Source organism: Vollenhovia emeryi, unplaced genomic scaffold (genome assembly GCF_000949405.1).
Source record: "Vollenhovia emeryi isolate VEMERY1.0 unplaced genomic scaffold, V.emery_V1.0 DF939179.1, whole genome shotgun sequence".
NCBI lineage: Eukaryota > Metazoa > Arthropoda > Insecta > Hymenoptera > Formicidae > Vollenhovia > Vollenhovia emeryi.
Genome location: NW_011967187.1, coordinates 1,087,023 through 1,105,129, shown reverse-complemented (window position 1 = coordinate 1,105,129; position 18,107 = coordinate 1,087,023). Strand labels below are relative to the sequence as shown.

At 49.5% G+C, this 18,107-nt stretch overlaps 3 protein-coding genes across 10 annotated transcripts in view; 2 read left to right on the top strand and 1 right to left on the bottom strand.

Annotated features, from left to right (window-relative positions):
• The window catches only part of LOC105563246 (protein deglycase DJ-1zDJ-1-like), a 10,110-nt gene extending 6,685 nt beyond the window's left edge, over positions 1-3,425 (bottom strand). The window contains exon 1 of the mRNA XM_012014679.1: positions 3,362-3,425. The gene's annotated coding sequence lies outside the window, so the exon portion shown is untranslated. The remainder of the gene's footprint in view (positions 1-3,361) is intronic.
• Positions 10-14,790, top strand: LOC105563247 (arginine-glutamic acid dipeptide repeats protein). 8 transcript variants are annotated; one of them, XR_001009024.1, is made up of 9 exons: positions 10-646; positions 1,717-1,853; positions 4,225-4,566; positions 4,662-4,742; positions 7,257-10,857; positions 11,337-11,615; positions 12,170-12,365; positions 14,217-14,422; positions 14,590-14,790. XR_001009024.1 is itself a non-coding variant. In XM_012014681.1 (8 exons), the coding sequence occupies exons 1-7, from the start codon at positions 1,806-1,808 to the stop codon at positions 14,368-14,370; spliced, it is 4,701 nt and encodes a 1,566-aa protein (XP_011870071.1). In that variant the 5' UTR covers positions 1,113-1,805; the 3' UTR covers positions 14,371-14,398; positions 14,590-14,790. The 8 variants fall into 8 exon arrangements, 4 of the variants coding, with proteins under 4 accessions (XP_011870071.1, XP_011870070.1, XP_011870072.1 ...); XR_001009025.1 differs by lacking the exon at positions 10-646 and adding an exon at positions 1,089-1,103; XR_001009023.1 differs by lacking the exon at positions 10-646 and having other exon boundaries at positions 1,113-1,853.
• A 285-nt stretch (positions 14,791-15,075) lies between these two features.
• LOC105563283 (basic helix-loop-helix transcription factor scleraxis) lies at positions 15,076-16,710 on the top strand. The gene is made up of 3 exons (XM_012014747.1): positions 15,076-15,093; positions 15,232-15,534; positions 15,819-16,710. Exons 1-3 carry the CDS (start codon positions 15,076-15,078, stop codon positions 15,930-15,932), a joined length of 435 nt encoding a protein of 144 aa, XP_011870137.1. The 3' UTR covers positions 15,933-16,710.
• Positions 16,711-18,107: the final 1,397 nt, after the last annotated feature.

Genomic DNA, 18,107 nt, shown 5'->3' with positions numbered 1-18,107 from the left:
GTGATCGCTCCCCTAGTCCGACTTTGACCCTCGGGTGGAAACGTAGTCTATGCATGGGAGAGGTAGGTAAAGCCCAATGTCCACGATGCTAGAACTTGGTTCAAGTTCTAGCATCGTGGACATTGGCCTTAACGCGCGGTCTACTCTTCTATGTCTATGCCCGATCGCGGGAGCGAGATAACAAGACGCGCGGCGCGAGTGCGCGAGGGGTCGCGCGGCATTCCAGAGTCACGACGTTGATTCGCGGTGGGGTAAGAGAGGGGGAGGCAGACTCGCGCTGCTTGGTGAGGTTCGCGAGTACGACCGGGCCGCGTCGCTACCGTGCGCCGCACTATGGCCGCCGCGTTTGGGTGTTGTGGATACTGAACTTGGGGAGCAGGAGGGAGCCGAGGAGGCGTACGTGGAACCGCGGCAGCCGTCGTCGTCGTTGTCGCCGTCCTCGCGTCTCGCCGGGGCCCTTCCTCGCGAGGAGCCGCAACCCGGTCCACGCGCTCGCCGCCCGCCTCCCCGGGCCACTCGCGCGCGCGTGCGGGCACACGGAGGCGCGAGGCGCGATCGTCCTGCGAGGTGCGAAACGATGACGCGTGCACGTCGCTGATTGTGAGCCGAGGGCCGGAGCCGCCGGAGCGCGGGGACGACAACACGGGTGAGTACGCGCCGTCCTGCGTGCCGCCGCGCCGCGCCGCGCGTACGCGTACGCGTCGCGTCGCGTCGCGACGCGACGCGACAATCGCGTCGGCTCCGATCTCGATCGCGCGTGACAATTTGTGCGCGCGCGCGCGCGTACCCTCGCTCGCTCGCGCGACGCACCGCGAGAAGGACGTTGCGTGCCTCCGCCACGAATCCGCTTTCGAATCCGCGGTCGGGAATCACGACGTTGACCGTCGCGCTCGTCCTCCTCGCTGCGGGCGTTCGCTCGAGCTTGCGCGCTTGTTAATTAGCCTGTTTGCCGCTTTCACCGTGACTCAAGACCACTAAAGAAAGAGAGAGAGAGAGAGAGAAGGAGCATGTATGTGCGCGCGTGCGTGTGAGAGAGAAAGAGAGAGAAAATGAGTTTGAGAGAGAGAGAGAGAGAGAAAGAGTGAGAGCGAGAGAAACGAGACGTAGGCATAAATATTATACTTTGAATCATATATTGACGGATTACACGAGCTGGATGCCCTAATTTTGTCAGTTACTTTATATCGCTGGTATATAGAAATATCGCGATTTACCTCTTGTGTTTATTTCAGTTCGTAGAGCTTGAGAAGATTGAGTTTTCAGGGTGCCGCGGGGGGAGGGAGGGGGAAGTAGAGATTACCTTGATATTCGCTTTTGCATCGGGGAAACTTTTCCGTCGTTTTTTTTTTTTCGTTTGAAGCGCGTCTGAAACTTAACGTTCTAACGAGCCGTTTGTAACTTGCATCACAATTTCTCGAGAGTCAACGGCGCGCGATGGATCTGTTTTCATGGTTCAACACCGGCGAGTACGGCGAAAAAGCAAAGCAAAAAGAAAATCCCCCCAGGTTCGCGTTAACGCCGTGGAAAATTGTCACCGGGTTTTAGCGCTTGCGGTTGTGTCTCCGTAAGCAGAGGGGGCGATGCATACATGTAGTTTCCTTATATATTGTTTCTTCTTTTTTTTTTTAATACAAAGTCGAGGCGAGCATGTTAGCAGTTATATGTTGTTGCCAAATCGTCATTCAATCATATTGATGGCATAACTATACGGTTCAGGGGGTGGATGATAGGAATTTACTGAAAGTCCAAGATCAAAGCCGCTCAAAACGCTGGAGAAAGACGGAGCAGCTTCGGAGGAGGGGGAGATGTCTGCTGGCACCCAGGGCGAGATTCGGGTTGGCCCTACGCATCAGGTTTGCCATACATATCTTGAAAAACTTTCTTGCTAATTAACTGTCTTGCACAACGTGCCTATCTCGGGGCTTTGCGCTCTACTAGCATAGACGTTTGTCGCAAGGGTAAGGGGCGTGTGGATCAAAATTCTCCACTTGTCGTCCTCCCGGCGTTATATTGGCATCACGTAATGACCATCGTACGTGCAATCGTGGTTCCACGTGCGATAAAAGAGTCCCCGTGTTGCCCTTGAGTGACCTTGAATTTTTACCTCGTGGTGATAAAGTTTCTCATTTCAGAGAGCGATTACAATAGTCGTAGTTAAGCAACGTCGATCCCCGTATCCCATGCTGGCCGATTAGACGAGTCGTGGAGTCGGAAATTGTCATCAAAGTACAAACGTACAAATTGGGAGAGGGGGACAGTCACGTCGTATCTACATTACGAAGACGCATTGCATTTTCCATCACCCAAATGCTTCATTTTCAAATCGGTTGGTTGACATCAGCCGATTTGAAAATGAAGATCGCCTCTCTAGCAAAGAAACACGAGGGTAAGATTGCGGGGAACTTCACACGCCCCTTACGTCATATAAATCAGATAAACGTAAACGAACGTAAAGAGAGCTGCACGCGTTTGCGTGTGTATGTCGCGCGTTTGTACACGCGCGTGCACACACACACACACACACACACACACACACACACACACACACACACACACAAATGTTTGAAATAGATACGCACGCGCGTACGGATTAGCTTGAGAGAGTAGCGCAGATCGCAAAGATGCTCCACGGAGAGAGAGGAACATTACGTAAATATATATGTAATCTAATCTGAAAATGTATGAAGTACGCGGATTAGTCTTAAAGTTTCTCAGCAATGAGACCGATAAGGTAACCCGGGATCGGCATACACGGTACTCCGTGCAGAGACTCTGCTAACTCCAAAAATTTCTCGCGTAGCAGACAGTAAATGTCACGTGTGTGTATTTAATGTTAATCCAAGGGGACACTTTATGCTAATCGCGAAAGGGGAAGGGGGGGGGACACGATATCGTGAGAGACACGTCGCTTTAACCAGGCAGTTTTAGTGTAAAAGAACTTTCGAGACTATCACCGTGAAGACAAGATTGGACTCTCACGCATTCCGGTTCCCATCCGATGGTTCAACTAACGCATCACGCATTAAAGAGCCTCGAATGTTTCAGGTGGTAGACCGGTCTCGTCCGCGACACGTGAAACGCATTCGTTAAAGCTCTGCCTGCGATACTTGTTGTATCACACACGGCGTGTACGACACCGGGAAGTCGGCGGAAGGTCTTACTTTGCAAGTGCGGCGGCGCGCGAAATAGAATAACACTTGGGAGCCGATGCATTAAAGGTGGCTCAGCTGCACTGCTCGTTTGGCGTGAGATGACGCTCTCTTTAATTCGGTGTGGTGTTCAGTCACGGTGAAAATGATTAATTTGAGACGGCACCGTTTATATACCTGTCGGCATACAACAATTATTCGCGATTGCTTACTTGAACCATCTGTGAGCACGTGCGCTTGTACAGACCGTCCCCGAGACCTGACCGAGTCACCCTTTCACCTCGGACGCTTCCATACGCTTCCATACGCGTGAAATATATGTACGAGAGATATTTTCGAAGCGAGACGAATCGACAAGAGTCGTCGGCATTTTGTTTTCACTCGTTTTTAACCCGCGTTTGTGTCATGGACTACGTTTACACGTCATCCTTAATCGGGTTTGATAGCATCCGTAGTTGTGAAACTGGCTAGTTGTAAAACTGGCCAATCACAACTATTCCTCAGAAGAATGGACCGACTGTGATTGGCCAGTTCCTTAACTACGGATGTTATTGAACCCGTGTAAAGACGCTCTGTGACTAGCCGGCAGCTTGTACGCCCGCCTTTTCCTCCTCTTTTCGTACTTGATTTTGCAAACACCCGTGGACAAACACACGTCGTGGATCGTGACTTTGTAAAACGATAAGTGGCATTACGCAACGCTTACATACTTGTAGATACGATTCTATTTTTAACGCGTCATTATCATAAACGGACTGGACGATTATTCGCGTTAATGAAGGCGCGCGCTCGCTCGCGAACGTGTATCCATGTAAACAAAAGAAAAGGCGGTGTTGCGAAGTAGACAATTTCTCTCGTCCGCGTGCAGAGGGGGAGGGGGATGCGAGAGAGGAGGGCGCCTTCTTACGAAAAGAATAGGAAAGAGACTCGAAGGGTGAATTGAAAATCGCGAAAGTTAGCCCGCGTCGAGAAGGCAAGCCAGTGTCAACACATTAACTAACTCGCTTAGCTATCATCAGTCCTAACCCCGCGCAATCCCGAATTTTGGGATTTACAGGAGTTGGTTTCTTGTCAGGCCCGTTTGCCTGAGTATCGGTCGGGTATACCCCCGGGAGAGCTGCCACCCGACCCAGAGTTCGCCAAGGAGCGCGAGGAACTAAAATGGGTACCAGCAATGGCATTGGACGGGGACCTTGTCATGTACTTGAGGGCAGCCCGTTCAATGGCCGCGTTCGCCGGCATGTGTGACGGCGGTTCTCCAGAGGACGGTTGCCAGGCTGCCTCCCGAGACGACACTACCATCAATGCGTTGGACACCCTGCACAGTTCTGGCTATGATCCCGGTAGGGCGCTCCAGGCACTCGTCAAATGTCCCATACCGAAAAGCGTCGACAAGAAGTGGTCCGAGGACGAAACTGTACGTGCCACTTGGTTCTTTTATTGACAACATTTTGACCGCAAGAGAGAGTTTTCTAACGGGGGGATTTTTGTCCTTTTCGTTGTTGCCTGCAGAAGCGATTCGTCAAGGGCCTTCGGCAGTTCGGAAAGAACTTTGCGCGCATTAGGAAGGACCTCCTGCCGCACAAAGATACGGTAAAGATTTCATTCTTCATTGTCGGTTTGTACGTCTTACCTGCCGGTTCGGTTTGCTGTAAGTTCGTTCTCTTCACCCGTGTTTGTTTTTTTTTCTTCATTCTTACACTTTTACTGCGATTAAATAAGTGTTTGTTGTAATGAGACTTAAAAAAAAGAAAATTGTGGAAAAACAATTGCGAAAAGTGTAAATAAATGTTCCGTGAAGTAAAAATAATTTAAAATCGGATGAAATACAGCGAGTGAGTTAATGAATCGAGCTGCTGATAGTGATTACAATACATTATAATCTAAATAAAATTAAAATACGTTTCGATTTGTAATAAAGTCATCTTGTGCGAATAATGAACGACAGTAATTATAAATCGTTAAAGTCATAAAGTTCGAATGCAAGTTGAGATTTGTTGTGACGTTTATAAATTTTGTAGGACGGTAATTTTGTTGGATGAGTTTTGCGAGTCTCGTTGTGTGGAATTTGAATTTGTGTCGCTAGTCCTCACAATAACTTAACAATTGTCATGTTAAATTTTGGTAGAAACTGAAACCGAGAATGACCAAACAAGATGTTACTAAATTTTAGTAACCTTTCTTTGATAAGCAAAAATTAAAAAATTTTAGTAACATCACTTTGGTAAGTAAGAATTAAAAAGTTTGTTTTAATATGAAGAACAGCACACACGCGTCAGTGCAATTCTTTTCTCAAAGAAAATTTACTTTGTACAAGTGATTTCTGTGTTATTTTATTTTATTTCCGTTTTACTTCAGTCAAGTATGTACACAATAAATCTTTCGAACTCAATAGCGTTGCTCTGTTACGCTCTTTAATTTTTTCTTCCGTTTGACATTGGTGATTTACAATTTAAAAAATTTGTAACAAAAATTTAACGTGACAATTGTTAAGTTACTGCAAAAAGTTCATTATTCTATAAAATCCTACTTGAAATAAAATTGGTAAACAGAAATTAGAAAATTTTTTTCAATATGAAGGAAAGCACTCACTCAAAGTACGATTCTTTTCTTAAGAAAAATGACCTTTTCTGTACAAGGATTTTGGGGACTAGTCTTTTTTTTTATTTCCGGTCAAGTATGTATACCATAAATCTTTCTAACTCAATAGCTCCGACATGCACTTTCATGTTTTCTTCCGTTTGACATTGGTGATTTACAATTTAAGAAATTTAAATTTTTAACAAATATTTAAGGAGGGTGGTTGCTAAAATAAAAATGATAAAAATGAATTCAAATTTATAGGAAAAATATATATATTAAAATAATAATATATATACATAAAAATATAAATATTCTAATAATAAATAAAAAATATAATAATTATATATATAATATACATATATGTTTAAAATGATAAGAATTTTATAAAAATAAGTGCAAATAATTCTATTATATATTTACGAAGAATTTTGACGAATACTATGTAGTTATTTCAGTATTCGTCAAAATTCTTCGTAAATATATAATAGAATTATATGCACTCATTTTTATAAAATTCTTATCATTTTTAACATGCTTTCGAGAATTAAATTACAGATATCGTAATACTTTTGCTATGTTGGCCATGTGCAATAGTATAACTTTAATAATTAATTATTCGACAACCATGCAGACAATCAATTTAAGAAATCGTCTCGTACTTTCGCATGGAGGACAGATACCCATAGACGAATATTTTCTATAAATTTGAATTTATTTTTATTTCAGCAACCACCCTCGTTAACGTGACAATTGTTAAGTTACTGCAAAAAGTTTATTATTCTATAAAATCCTACTTGAAGTAAAATGTGTAAGCAAGGATGAAACAAATTTTTTTTTAATATGAAGAAAAGCATACACGGAACAGGCATAACGGCCAACAGCCATAAAAGCATACAGGAATAAAATTCTTTTCTTAAGAAAAATGACTTTCTGTACAAGGATTTTGGGGAGTAGTCTTTTCTTTTATTTCCGATCAATATGAACGCAATAAATCTTTCGAACCCAATAGCGTTGCTCCGACACGCGCTTTAACGTTTTCTTTCGTTTGACATTGGTGATTTACAATTTAAGAAATTTAAATTTTAAACAAAAATTTAACGTGACAATTGTTAAGTTACTGCAAAAAGTTTCTTATTTTATAAAATCCTACTTGAAATAAAATTGGTAAGCAAGGATTAACCCCTTGGCCTACACGCTATCTCCCGATTGCTCGGGCCATAGTAAACAGGAAGGTCGATCGCGCGAACGAAGTACCACGAGGCAGGCTCGTGCTTATTGTTTATGGCCCAAATTCCTTAGCACGAGTCTCACTCGTGGTTGTAGGCTAAAATGTTAAACAAATTTTTGTAATATGAAGAAAAGCATACACGGAACAGTGAAATTCTTTTCTTAAGAAAAATGACTTTCTGTACAAGGATTTTGGGGACTAGTCTTTTCTTTTATTTCCGGTGAATTATGTACACAATAAATATTTGGAACCCAATTGCTTTGTTTACGATATATCTATTCTTTGTCTCTGCACAGCCGGAGCTCGTCGAATTCTATTATTTATGGAAGAAGACCCCGGGCGCAAATAACAATCGGCCACACCGACGACGCAGGCAGAGCTCGCTGCGGCGAATTCGCAATACGCGCAACTCACGCGCCGGCACACCGAAGGAGGAGGTACCCACGCCAACCAAGGACGCACAGCCGACGGCCAACATTAACGCGAAGGAGGCCGCGTCCGAGGCTGAGACCGTGCCGGTCGGCACTCCGGCCAGCCACAATCCCGGCGGCGAGATCAGTTCCGTGACCGAGGACGACAATTCGGAGGAGGACAGCGACTCGCGCGACACCAATACGAACGGCACGGCGCACTCGTGCCAGCACTGTTTCTCCACCAGCTCGAAGGACTATCAGGTGGCCGGCAAGGATCGGTTGTTACTCTGTGCGGAATGTCGGTCGCACCTGAAGAAGAGCGGGGAACTGCCACCCGCGCCGCCTTATCTGTTCCGCCCGGTGCCGGCGGAATCGCCTGAGAGTCCCGGTAGGATGCGCACGCGGAACAAGGCCAAGGAGACACCGAGACCAGCGAGACCGCGACGAACCGGTGGCACGGACACGCCCGATCAGGAGAAGCAGCAGCAACAGCAGCAGCAGCAGACGCCCGACAAGAGTAAGAAGAAGTCGTCCGGCAAAGCGGACACGCCCAAGAAGGGCCAGAAGCGTTCGAGTCAGGTGGACGACGCCTGCAACGACGAGGACAAGGACGCGCAGAAGCGGAAGCGCGGCGGTGGCGAACGGCCCGACAGTCCGTCCGAATCTCTCACTACCGACAGCAACTCCCTGATGGACGAGCCGGAGAGGGAAACGGAGGGCGACGCAAACGAGAATCAACCGACGCCGCCAACGGTCGCCGGTGTAGCCGGGGCGGAGGAGCCCGTGAGTAGTCCGGCCGTTACGACGCCCGAGGAGCCGTCCGAGCCGACGCCGGCGTCCACTCCGGTGCCAGCTGTGATACAGAGCCTGCCGATATCGGTGCCGGTGATACACAGTCTGGAGAAGAAGCCGGCCGTCTTGCTAGATCAGGAGCCGGTCGATCAGAGCAAGATGATGGACCAGGCGGAGGACTTGCCGTTAGCCATGACTCAACCGTTGAAGTTGGACTCGATGCCAATTGAATCGGCGATGTCGCCGACGATGTCCAGCGAGGACATGGGCAAGGAACCCGAGCCGACGCAACTGAACCTGAGCACGTCCGCGCAGCAGGTCGGACCGGGTCCCAACGACGCCGGTCCGGCTACGGCTCGCAATCTGTCGCAAACTATACCCGGTATCATAACGAGCGTGGGCTCGCAGGCGACTATGCCAAGCTCGCAGATCCCGGTGATATCGCCCAGTCAGCAACAGAGTGCTGGCGTCGGTGGGCTGCCGACGAGTCTGAGTATGCAGTACGTACAACCGCCGCCGCCGCCGTTGCCGGTGCAGAACGTGCCGCAGAATTTGTCGCAGAGCATACCGCCGCAGATGGCGCCGAATAGCGTTCCGCCCAGCGCGCAGAATATGGGACCAACGAATCTTCGTAGTCACGTGACCGAGAGTTTGCAGAGTTCCGCGCAAACGATGCCGCAGAGCATGACGGGACCACCGCCATTGAACCTAAACATCTCGCAGAGCGTAGTGTCGGCCGGCATCGGCGGCCCGCTGGGGCACATGCCGTCGATACCGAGCCCGCCGTCGCAGCCTCTCGGCCTGACCGTCATGTCGTCCGACAACAGAAACGCCGAGAGACTGGCGGACGACAGACTGTCGGCGAGCGAGCGGGCTCGAGACAGCAGAGTTCCCGACTCCCGCCTGGTACCGGATCGTATCCCCGAACGGACGAGCGAGAACAACGAGCCGGAACGATCGGAGCCAAGTAATCTGTTCCAACCGATACAGTCCGGCGGAATGCTGCCGATGGAGAAACCTGTGGGTATCTACAATCTGGCCGGGACGCCGCCGATGGAACCGCAGAACTTGAAGATCAAGCAGGAGATCATACCGCCGGAGCCGGACCCTCTGCAGAGTCTAAAGGAGGTCAAGGTGCCGGGCTTCCAAAGTTCCTCCTTCCCCGGTCCGAGCCTGGACAACATCAAGAAGGATCCGGACGGTACGAGCAAACCGCCGACGCCGAGCAAGCACTCCGTGCCGCCCGTTAGCCAGGCGGTGCCGTCGATACAGCCGGTCGCGGCGTCGCCGACACCCACGCCGACACCGACGCCGAGTCTACCACCGCCGCCCAGCTCGATCCCACAACCGGTGATGCATCCCGCGCAGCAACCTAGCCCACACATGGCGCATCCCTTCCATCCGCATCATCCGCTGATGCACCACTCGCTGTTCACCGCCATGCACCCGTATCATCCTCACGCCTATCCGGGATACGCGCCGGTGGGAGGCTACCCGTCCTTCCCGCCGTATGCCTACGGCCCAGTGCCTCACGCCATTCCACCGCCCTCGCCGCAGCGCAGCCAGGAGAGCAGCAACGCCATGATGACGGCGCATCACGCCAGCACCAGCTCGAGCGTCGCGAGCAGAGAGGAGGGCGAGAACCTAATCGCGAGTCACCACCACTCGTCCAGCATGCATCAGCAGCCGACCAATTTGCACCACGACAAGCTGCTGAGCATCTCCTCTCACAGCTCCCACAGCCATTCCTCGTCGCACAGTTCGCACAGTAGCCAGCGCAAGGCGTCTCAGCTGGTCTCGGCCACGTGCCTGACGTCGTCGAGCTCCGGGCACCATCATCATCGTCAGCCGCAATCGCAGCAGCCGCAGGTCGTGCCCGAGCCCAAGATCGAGCAGGACATGGACGTGGAACACGAGGAGTCCGTCAGTCCCCGCGGGCCCTCGCCGGAGCCGCGTATCGAGGACTCCGAGTGCCACCGGTCGCAGTCGGCGATCTTCCTGAGGCATTGGAATCGCGGCGAGAACAACTCGTGCACGCGCACCGACCTCATGTTCAAGCCCGTGCCGGACTCGAAACTCGCGCGGAAACGCGACGAACGCTCGCGGAAGCAGGCGGAGCGGGAGCGGGAGGAGCGCGATCGCGCCGCCGCCGCGGCGCAGCAGGCCCGGAAGATGACGACGCCCGAGAAGCAGCCCGAGGCGTGCAAACCGCCCAGCCGCGGTCCCCTCGAGCCGGTCGTCTCGCCTTACGACCGTTACGCGCGCCCGGGCTCCTACGCGGACACCCCGGCGCTCAGGCAGCTATCGGAGTACGCTAGGCCGCACGCCGCTTTCTCACCCGCGAGACACCCGGGCCCGCCCGATCCGATGCTGCACTACATTTACGGGCGCGAGGCCGCGGCGGCGCAACGGCTGGAGCTGGAGCACTTGGAGCGCGAGAAGAGGGAGCGGGAGATACGCGAGCTACGCGAGAGAGAATTGAACGATCGTTTGAAGGAGGAACTGTTCAAGGGCACACCCAGGCCAATGGCCACGCCGGTCGACCCGCACTGGCTGGAGATACATCGCCGGTACGCAGCCGCTGGTCTGGCGCCGGGTCCTTCGGGCCCCCCTCAAGCCTTACACCAATTCGGCCTCTACGGGGCACCACCGGGTCCGAGTCAACTCGAGAGGGAACGACTCGAGCGACTAGGTAATTGTTGACACAGCTAACACTTTTTGTTTATCTCGGCGGTAGAGATAGAGACCTCGCCCGACTGTCATATTCGCGTTGGAGCGTACGACTTGTACTTGTCAAAAATCGAATTGAAAAGTCGAATACTTAAAGATACTCTTATCGGCCGTGAGGCTGACGTGAGAGAAAAATCGGGGTAGGTCGGGGTGAAAGAATTAGATCGAGAGCGCCAAGACCTTTGCGAGGGATGCGACGTAGGTAGATTAATTGTTTAAAGCGAATGGCCGATTTCTTCAGCGCCAGTTAACTCTGTCCACGTGACGACGGCTAACCTTGGCTCTCTGTGTGATAACTGTAGCGGTAGACTGATTTGCTCCTCCCTCTCTCTGATTGTGAGATAACTTGATATCCGACGGTTAGCTGGAGATGAAGAAATCGGGCATGAGAATCGTATCTGATCTCTTCGAGTTATGTGATCGAAGCGCTGTCGCGTTTAGGGATTCCGACTGCAGCCGGCGGGGGGCCAGCGGGTGGAGCGGCTGGCCATCCCGTGGCGGCTCATCACCACGGCCAGCTGGAAGAACGGCTGGCTCTGGCCGCTGACCCGATGGTCCGATTGCAAATGGCTGGCATCTCGCCCGAATATCATGCTCACACTCACGCGCATACGCATGCGCATACGCACTTGCACTTACATCCGGGACAGCAACAGGCCCAGCAACAGGCTCAGCAACAGCAGGAAGCCGCTGCGGCTGCGGCTGGATTTCCTCTGCCGGGTAGGTCCTACACAACCAGGATGTTTCTTCTAAAGCTTCCTGAAGAGCTTCCTCCTTTTACGAAAACTCGCCGCTCTTGCTTATTCCTCGTCGCTCGGCAGCCGTGTGTTTTTTCTCATTGATCGTCCTACGTCACCTACATACCTTGCCTGGGTCTAGGTCAGGACGATCCTTCTCTCCCGCCACACCGTTTATCGTCAGCACGCCTGCGATTTTCCAGTTGCTCGATTCTGATCTCTGGCTAGTCGCTTATCACCGTCGCAGGTGCAAGTGCGAGTGAGTGTTGTCGAGGAATAGGCGCGAGTGTGCGTGTGCGTGTGCCTGGAGAGATGAGAAGGAACCACTTCAGGGACTTAGCTTAAGGGCTCATTGTAATGCCGCGCGCGGTTCTCTCTATCTTTACGTGTTACGAGTATACGCTAAACAGCTCCCTCGTGGAGATAAATATATCGTGCGCGCCAGGCAACGATTAAATAACAAATTAATGTAATATCGTTCTCTTGAATCCGCTCTTCCATTTTTCTTACGACGCACCTGCTAATGTTCGTCCACAGCTGCGGCCGGCGCCAATTACCCTCGTCCCGGTCTAATGCCGCGCGATCCCGCCCTGGCGCTTCATCCGGCGGAACTCCTAGGAAGACCCTACGCGGACATGGCAGCGCACCACGAACAACTGCAACGGCACCTCTTGATGGAGCGCGACCGATTCCCTCCGCACTCCCTCGTGGCACATCACGAGGAGTACCTAAGGTTCGTCCCTTGATATCACTATCACAAGCTTGCCTGAATTGTTGCCGGTGTACTCCGGACTAACAAAGGGTATTTTTTAGACAACAGCGTGAGCGCGAGCTTAAAGTTCGCGCACTGGAAGAAGCCGCACGTGGATCGCGTCAATAAACATATATATTTTTATTTATATATGTATATAATATATACATATAGCCTTCATCACTTAGGCGCGATATATTGTATACATATATCCGCGTATATTCCATGTATATACGCGTGTATTATATATACATACGTTTATCGTTCTTTCGAGGCATCCGACGATCTTCCGAAGAGAGCCACTCGGGATTTCGCTGTAATCTACCATCTAAGATCAGAAATTATTTTTATGGTCTTTCAGATCGATGTAAGCAAAGGAATTATAAAACACACACACACACACACACGCACGCAAACACACACACACACACACACACACACACACACACACACATATGCGCGGCGAGTATGATAATTGTAATTTTCTCGCGCTGTTGTAAATAGTACAAGATATTTTAGCCCCGGCGCTATATCATCGGTGCTGGCACGTTTCTTAGAGAGATCGAGATTTATATATATACATAATTGCGACAAATGCTTGATACATAAGCTACTCTCAAGTTCTTTAGGTATTACCTCGTTTTAATTGCTCCTCCACGCTATCAACGTCACCGCTCGTCGATCGCGGCCGACCTCGCGACTGGCCTTGGCTTTATCTTTACCTTTTTTTTTTTAAATCTGATTTTAAATTTTAATATACATGCCAAAGTGCTTGTGCGGAGTGAAATTACACCGCGTTTTTTATTCTTCCATACCCGTGTATATATATATACATTTTAAATACGTAGAATATATATATAAAAGATTGTATATAAATATATGTAATTATATATTCATAATAATTATGTATATTAAATATATGATTATATATATATATTTTATAAGATTTGTTCACCCGTAAGTGAATAATAAGTGCGATGGCGTAAACCCGAGGAAGAAAAAAAGATAGGCTGAGGGCGACAAGCCAAACGGTCTTGGAGCGAGTGGAACGTTTTGTTTGTCCGTGTCTTTCGTGTCAAAACGTTTACCTTGTGTTTCGATTGATTTTATATTTATGCCGCATCGTAGTGCGTATAAGTAACGATGGGAGATGACAATGTCTGCGTTTATCTCACGTAAACCCGCCACGGCGACAGAAAAGTCCTATTCCGAACGTTTTACAATTCGACGAACTTTCCACATCGATCTGCTCGATCGTCCGCGTAGTCGCGCGAAATGTGTATAATAATCTAAAAGGTTTCATTATTATTTCATTAATATATGCAGACACTCGTGGATATTTTCTATGTGTATTTCTTAAGGTTTATTCCTTTTGCATACCGTGGATCTTCGGTAACACAGCGGCGCGGTTCGTCAACGACAACGTTTAAATCTATTGAAAACTTAATTCTTGTCTTATATTAGCTGACTCCTGCGCAGTGTTTCTTCGACAATATCGAACGTTCAACTATAATCCTTACGACGACCATCTGAGAAACATGTAAATTTTATGCTGTGTAACTGATTCGATGTAACCAAGTTATTTAATTGAGTAAACATTTCATACGAAGCACGAGGATGGCCTCTGCACGTTTTCCCCCCCAATTCTCTTTTTCGCGCTTTAGGTAGTCGTGCGCGTCCGCCCGGCGCTGAAACTTGAACGAACAAGGCGGGATATAGCAATTTTAGCGTTTAAGTGTTTCAGTCGCGTAATCGTCTCGAAAAAAAAAAGGGGAGAAATCAGGGAAACTGGGAACGGATGTGAGCAGGAGTTGTAACGCCAACGCTAATTAGTTTTCCAGATGGAATTTCTCCCCCTCGATGGCGTCTATTGCCCAGTCCCTACGATCATCTATACCGTTTTTACCGAGCTGAATGCGAAACGCAGCCGCCGACCACTTTACAAGGAAACGCTCGGGATATGAGTGGGAGACAGGGACGAAGTTGAGAATGCGTGTTCTAGCGCTCCTAACGCAGTGCGTGTACTTTGGCCGTAAACGGTAAATTTGATTTCAATATCGCGAGGGGCAATCAGGTGAAGTTTCAGTTGCGGCCTCGACGTTTCATACTTTGACGTTCTCGAGCGCAAACCATCACCCTCTTCGTTATGTTTTTACGAATGTGATTTATTTATTCTGCAGTCCTTAATTTTTTTTTTCCGTCGTAGTTTAACGCAATGTGATAGATATTGGAAAAGAGGAGGACTAGAAGGAAAAAAGGGAATGAGAGAGCGAGAGAGAGGGAGAGATAGAGAGAGATCTGTATCCGTCCCTGATCGCACACACGTGCGGCTCACGTGCTAGTTGGGAAGCTGCGCGAAAGGAGGAGCAAAGGGGAAGAGAAAGGGAGTGCGGCGATTGGAGGGATGTTAAGCGCGCGTGACGCACCAGAGATGAGGAAATTTCATATTCCGGAGTAACGGAAGGAGGCTGCTCGCGCGCTGCCGGCCGCTCATTGATGAAGACGGCGTCGTCGTGAACGGCCTGCGTAAGCGCAATCCCGTAGTGGGGTCCACGGCATGGCGGCACGCGGGAGAGACGAGCCGACGAAGCAGCGGTACCAGGCGAACGCTCGGGAGAGAGATCGCACTCATAGGTGAAGAAGCATTTTTTGCTACCCGCGTCTCCTCTGCCTCCGAAAACGCGCGAGCGATATGCGCGTAGAATCGAAAGCGAGTGGTCCGACGGACGGATGTGTCTCCCTTGTTGCGCGCGAGAACGCTGAAGGATCACGGAGGATTTCGCTCGCTCGCGGAACTTGCCCTCCGTTTAAACGTTTAACGATTGTTTAACGAACGAGATAGATCTAGGCTCCGATATTGATAGAGCGACTTAGGGGGGTGCAGGTGCGCAAGTCTGAAGACACGCGATCTTCGTTGTGCAGCGTGAACACGGCTTTCAGCGCCCTGAGAACCCTGATCCCGACCGAGCCGGCCGACCGGAAGCTGTCGAAAATAGAGACCCTGAGGTTGGCCAGCAGTTACATTAGCCACTTGGACGCCATGCTCGTCGCGGGTGCCATAGATCAGCCGTGCACGCGCCTCTCGGAGAGTGGCGGCGCTTGCCCGAGGCCGCGAGTCTGCACCTTTTGCTTGGCGATGCACAAAAGATACGTAAGTCGTCAGCGGCTCTCGTTCGCCTTTCGGGCGAACTTTTCACAGCGACTTTTCTACTCGTAACTTGTAGAAAGACACGTGTGACGTATTTAGTTATGGTTTTCTTTTCATCAAGATTATAAACGATTATTTATGTTGTCTTTTCGTGTCTATTCTTATCATTACAGCCTCCGTAAAGGCTACTTACTCTGTTGGCTCGCGTTACCTCACTGTCGTAAAACGTAAAGCCGTGCGACTAGCGATGCAATACACTCTTAAATCTTTTCGTTGCAAATTTTCAGAGCTTTGATATATCGCAGGGAGGAATCCCAGGCTATTCGAACGAAGAGGCAAAACCATGCGTCTACGTGCCAGCGAGTGCGACGTGTTTCGACTTGAACGCGAATGATATCTAAGGCCTTAAAAGCCAACGGTGTAATTCCTGTATATTGCCTTTTGTAAATATCTCGTGCGATCTCTTAGTGCATTTTGCGATAAGGACATTTATAACAGTTTACTAAGAATAATGTGTAAAATATGTATTTAATTATTGCGCTGATCGGATATACACATGCGTTAGACACTCGGACAATATCCTGACTCGACTGAGGAACAATACAATTTTGATACACCAGAGGTAAATCTGAAACGATTGAAATGTCCCAACATTTCTTAGGTTTAAAAAGAGAGTAGCGAGCATTTTACGTTTACTAAGGGGAAAAATCAAGCTATTGAAAATTATAAGAGAATTATAGAGGCTATTAACTTAATGAATTTTTTAACTAAAGAGGAAAAAATGTGATGTCTAAAACCACTACATTTAAGCTTTTACAAGTTCTTATAAAATGTCTTGACATTCAATCTTCATGAATGATAAAAAGAAAAGTATCTTGAAGTTATTGGATGTCGACGAGGTGTTGGTCGCCTCGAGCCTCGTGGCTTCGTTCAAAGATGTCGCGACTTCGAACCTAAAAAAAAGGGTGGGGGGTATATTCGCATGAAATGCTCAACGTGATCGGCGATCGCAGAACGGCGGCTAACTTTTCGCTGTAAGATTCGTTGCTCTCCACTGGACTTCTCCCTTCACGTATCGAGCAATGCGACAGTGGTATTATTTGTATATAATTATAATAACGGTATTTTATTTGTATTAATATAAAACGCTGTGGACGAATTGGTCCATGTTTTCATCGATTTGCGAGCAGTCATTCATTCGCGAGATCAGCGGGTTCAACAGGGTTCAATTCTGTATCTTACACTAGTGAAAATGCTAAAAGTGAGCTTAGGTAACTCTGTCTCTAATTGTCTCCTTAGAAAAAAAGATAGCGCTCTCTTAGCAGTCTCGCTATATTGCAAGATACAGAATTGACTTTCTGTGTCGCACTTTCTTAGAATTCTTGTCCACCCCCCCCCCCCTCTCTCTCTCTCTCTCTCTCTCTCTCTCTCTCTCTCTCCTTCTCTCTCCTTCCCCTCCAACGCCCAACGTGTACAGTTTCAAGAAGAAGAACTTTTCGGAGTTTCGGGGCGAGCAAATCCTACGAGCGCAAGGAATCGGGCGGTTCGACTTCTAACCTGACCTAACGTAACTTCTCGCGCGGCATTCGTTCGCCAGAAACCTAACCTAAACGGCCTTCGCGCGGCATTCGTTTCCGTTCGCCAGAAACACACGAGCGGCGACTTCGCGCTAGTCAGCTCGTTCCGGCGCGTCGCTAGTCAAAGCAGCGTCGCGCGGCCGTTATTAACGAACGTTCCCCACGTCGCCGGCGACGATCGACGCACGTCCGGTCGGCCTCCCTCTCCCCCCTCCCCCCCCCGCCCGCCGCGCGTGTCAATCCCGCCGTTGAATTTTCCCGCTGGTCCCGCGGCCGGCGCCGTGTCGACCGGAAGTCGCGGTGCTCCTTTCGATCACCCTCCCCCTCCCTCTCTCAGCCACGGCGAGCGATCAGTTATATTTCTTGGTTCGAGTTTCGTTTTCGCCCCCTCTTCCGGTTTTCCCGTTTTCGTCGTTTCACATTTCCTGTTTCGTTCGCTCGCATTTTCGTTCGCCTCGCGGATCCACTGACGACCGGTAAGTCCAGTTCGAGAAGCTCCGACTCAGAGGGCGATTCCGTTGGCGTTCGACGGCGACGGTCCGGTCTGCTCCTACGTCTCTTCCCGACGAGGCTCCTCGCCCTCGTCGTCGCAGAAAGGTCCCCGAGGTAAGGTCTGGGCACGTAAGCCTCATACGCCATAATTCGATATACGGTCGCGAGGAAGACGCGGCGAGACGCGATCTCGTGGGCGTCGACGTTCTCTTTCGGAGAGAATGGAGGAGTCGATAATTGTTCGCGTGTCTCTTCCGAAATTTACTCGGCCTCGCAGCCACGCGTGCGCCGCCTCTCCTCGCGAATTTCATCTTTCGGTAGCGATGGTTCGGATGCGACGAACACATCGTTACGTTTGTCGAAAACGAGGTAGGATTTTATTATTGCCGCGTGCCCAAGGAAAAATAAAAAGTCAATTTGATGTCATATTGACCGAAATATGACACAAATCAGGTCAATGTGACATCAAATTGGCATCATCTTGACTTTTCATTTTCCTTGGGTGGC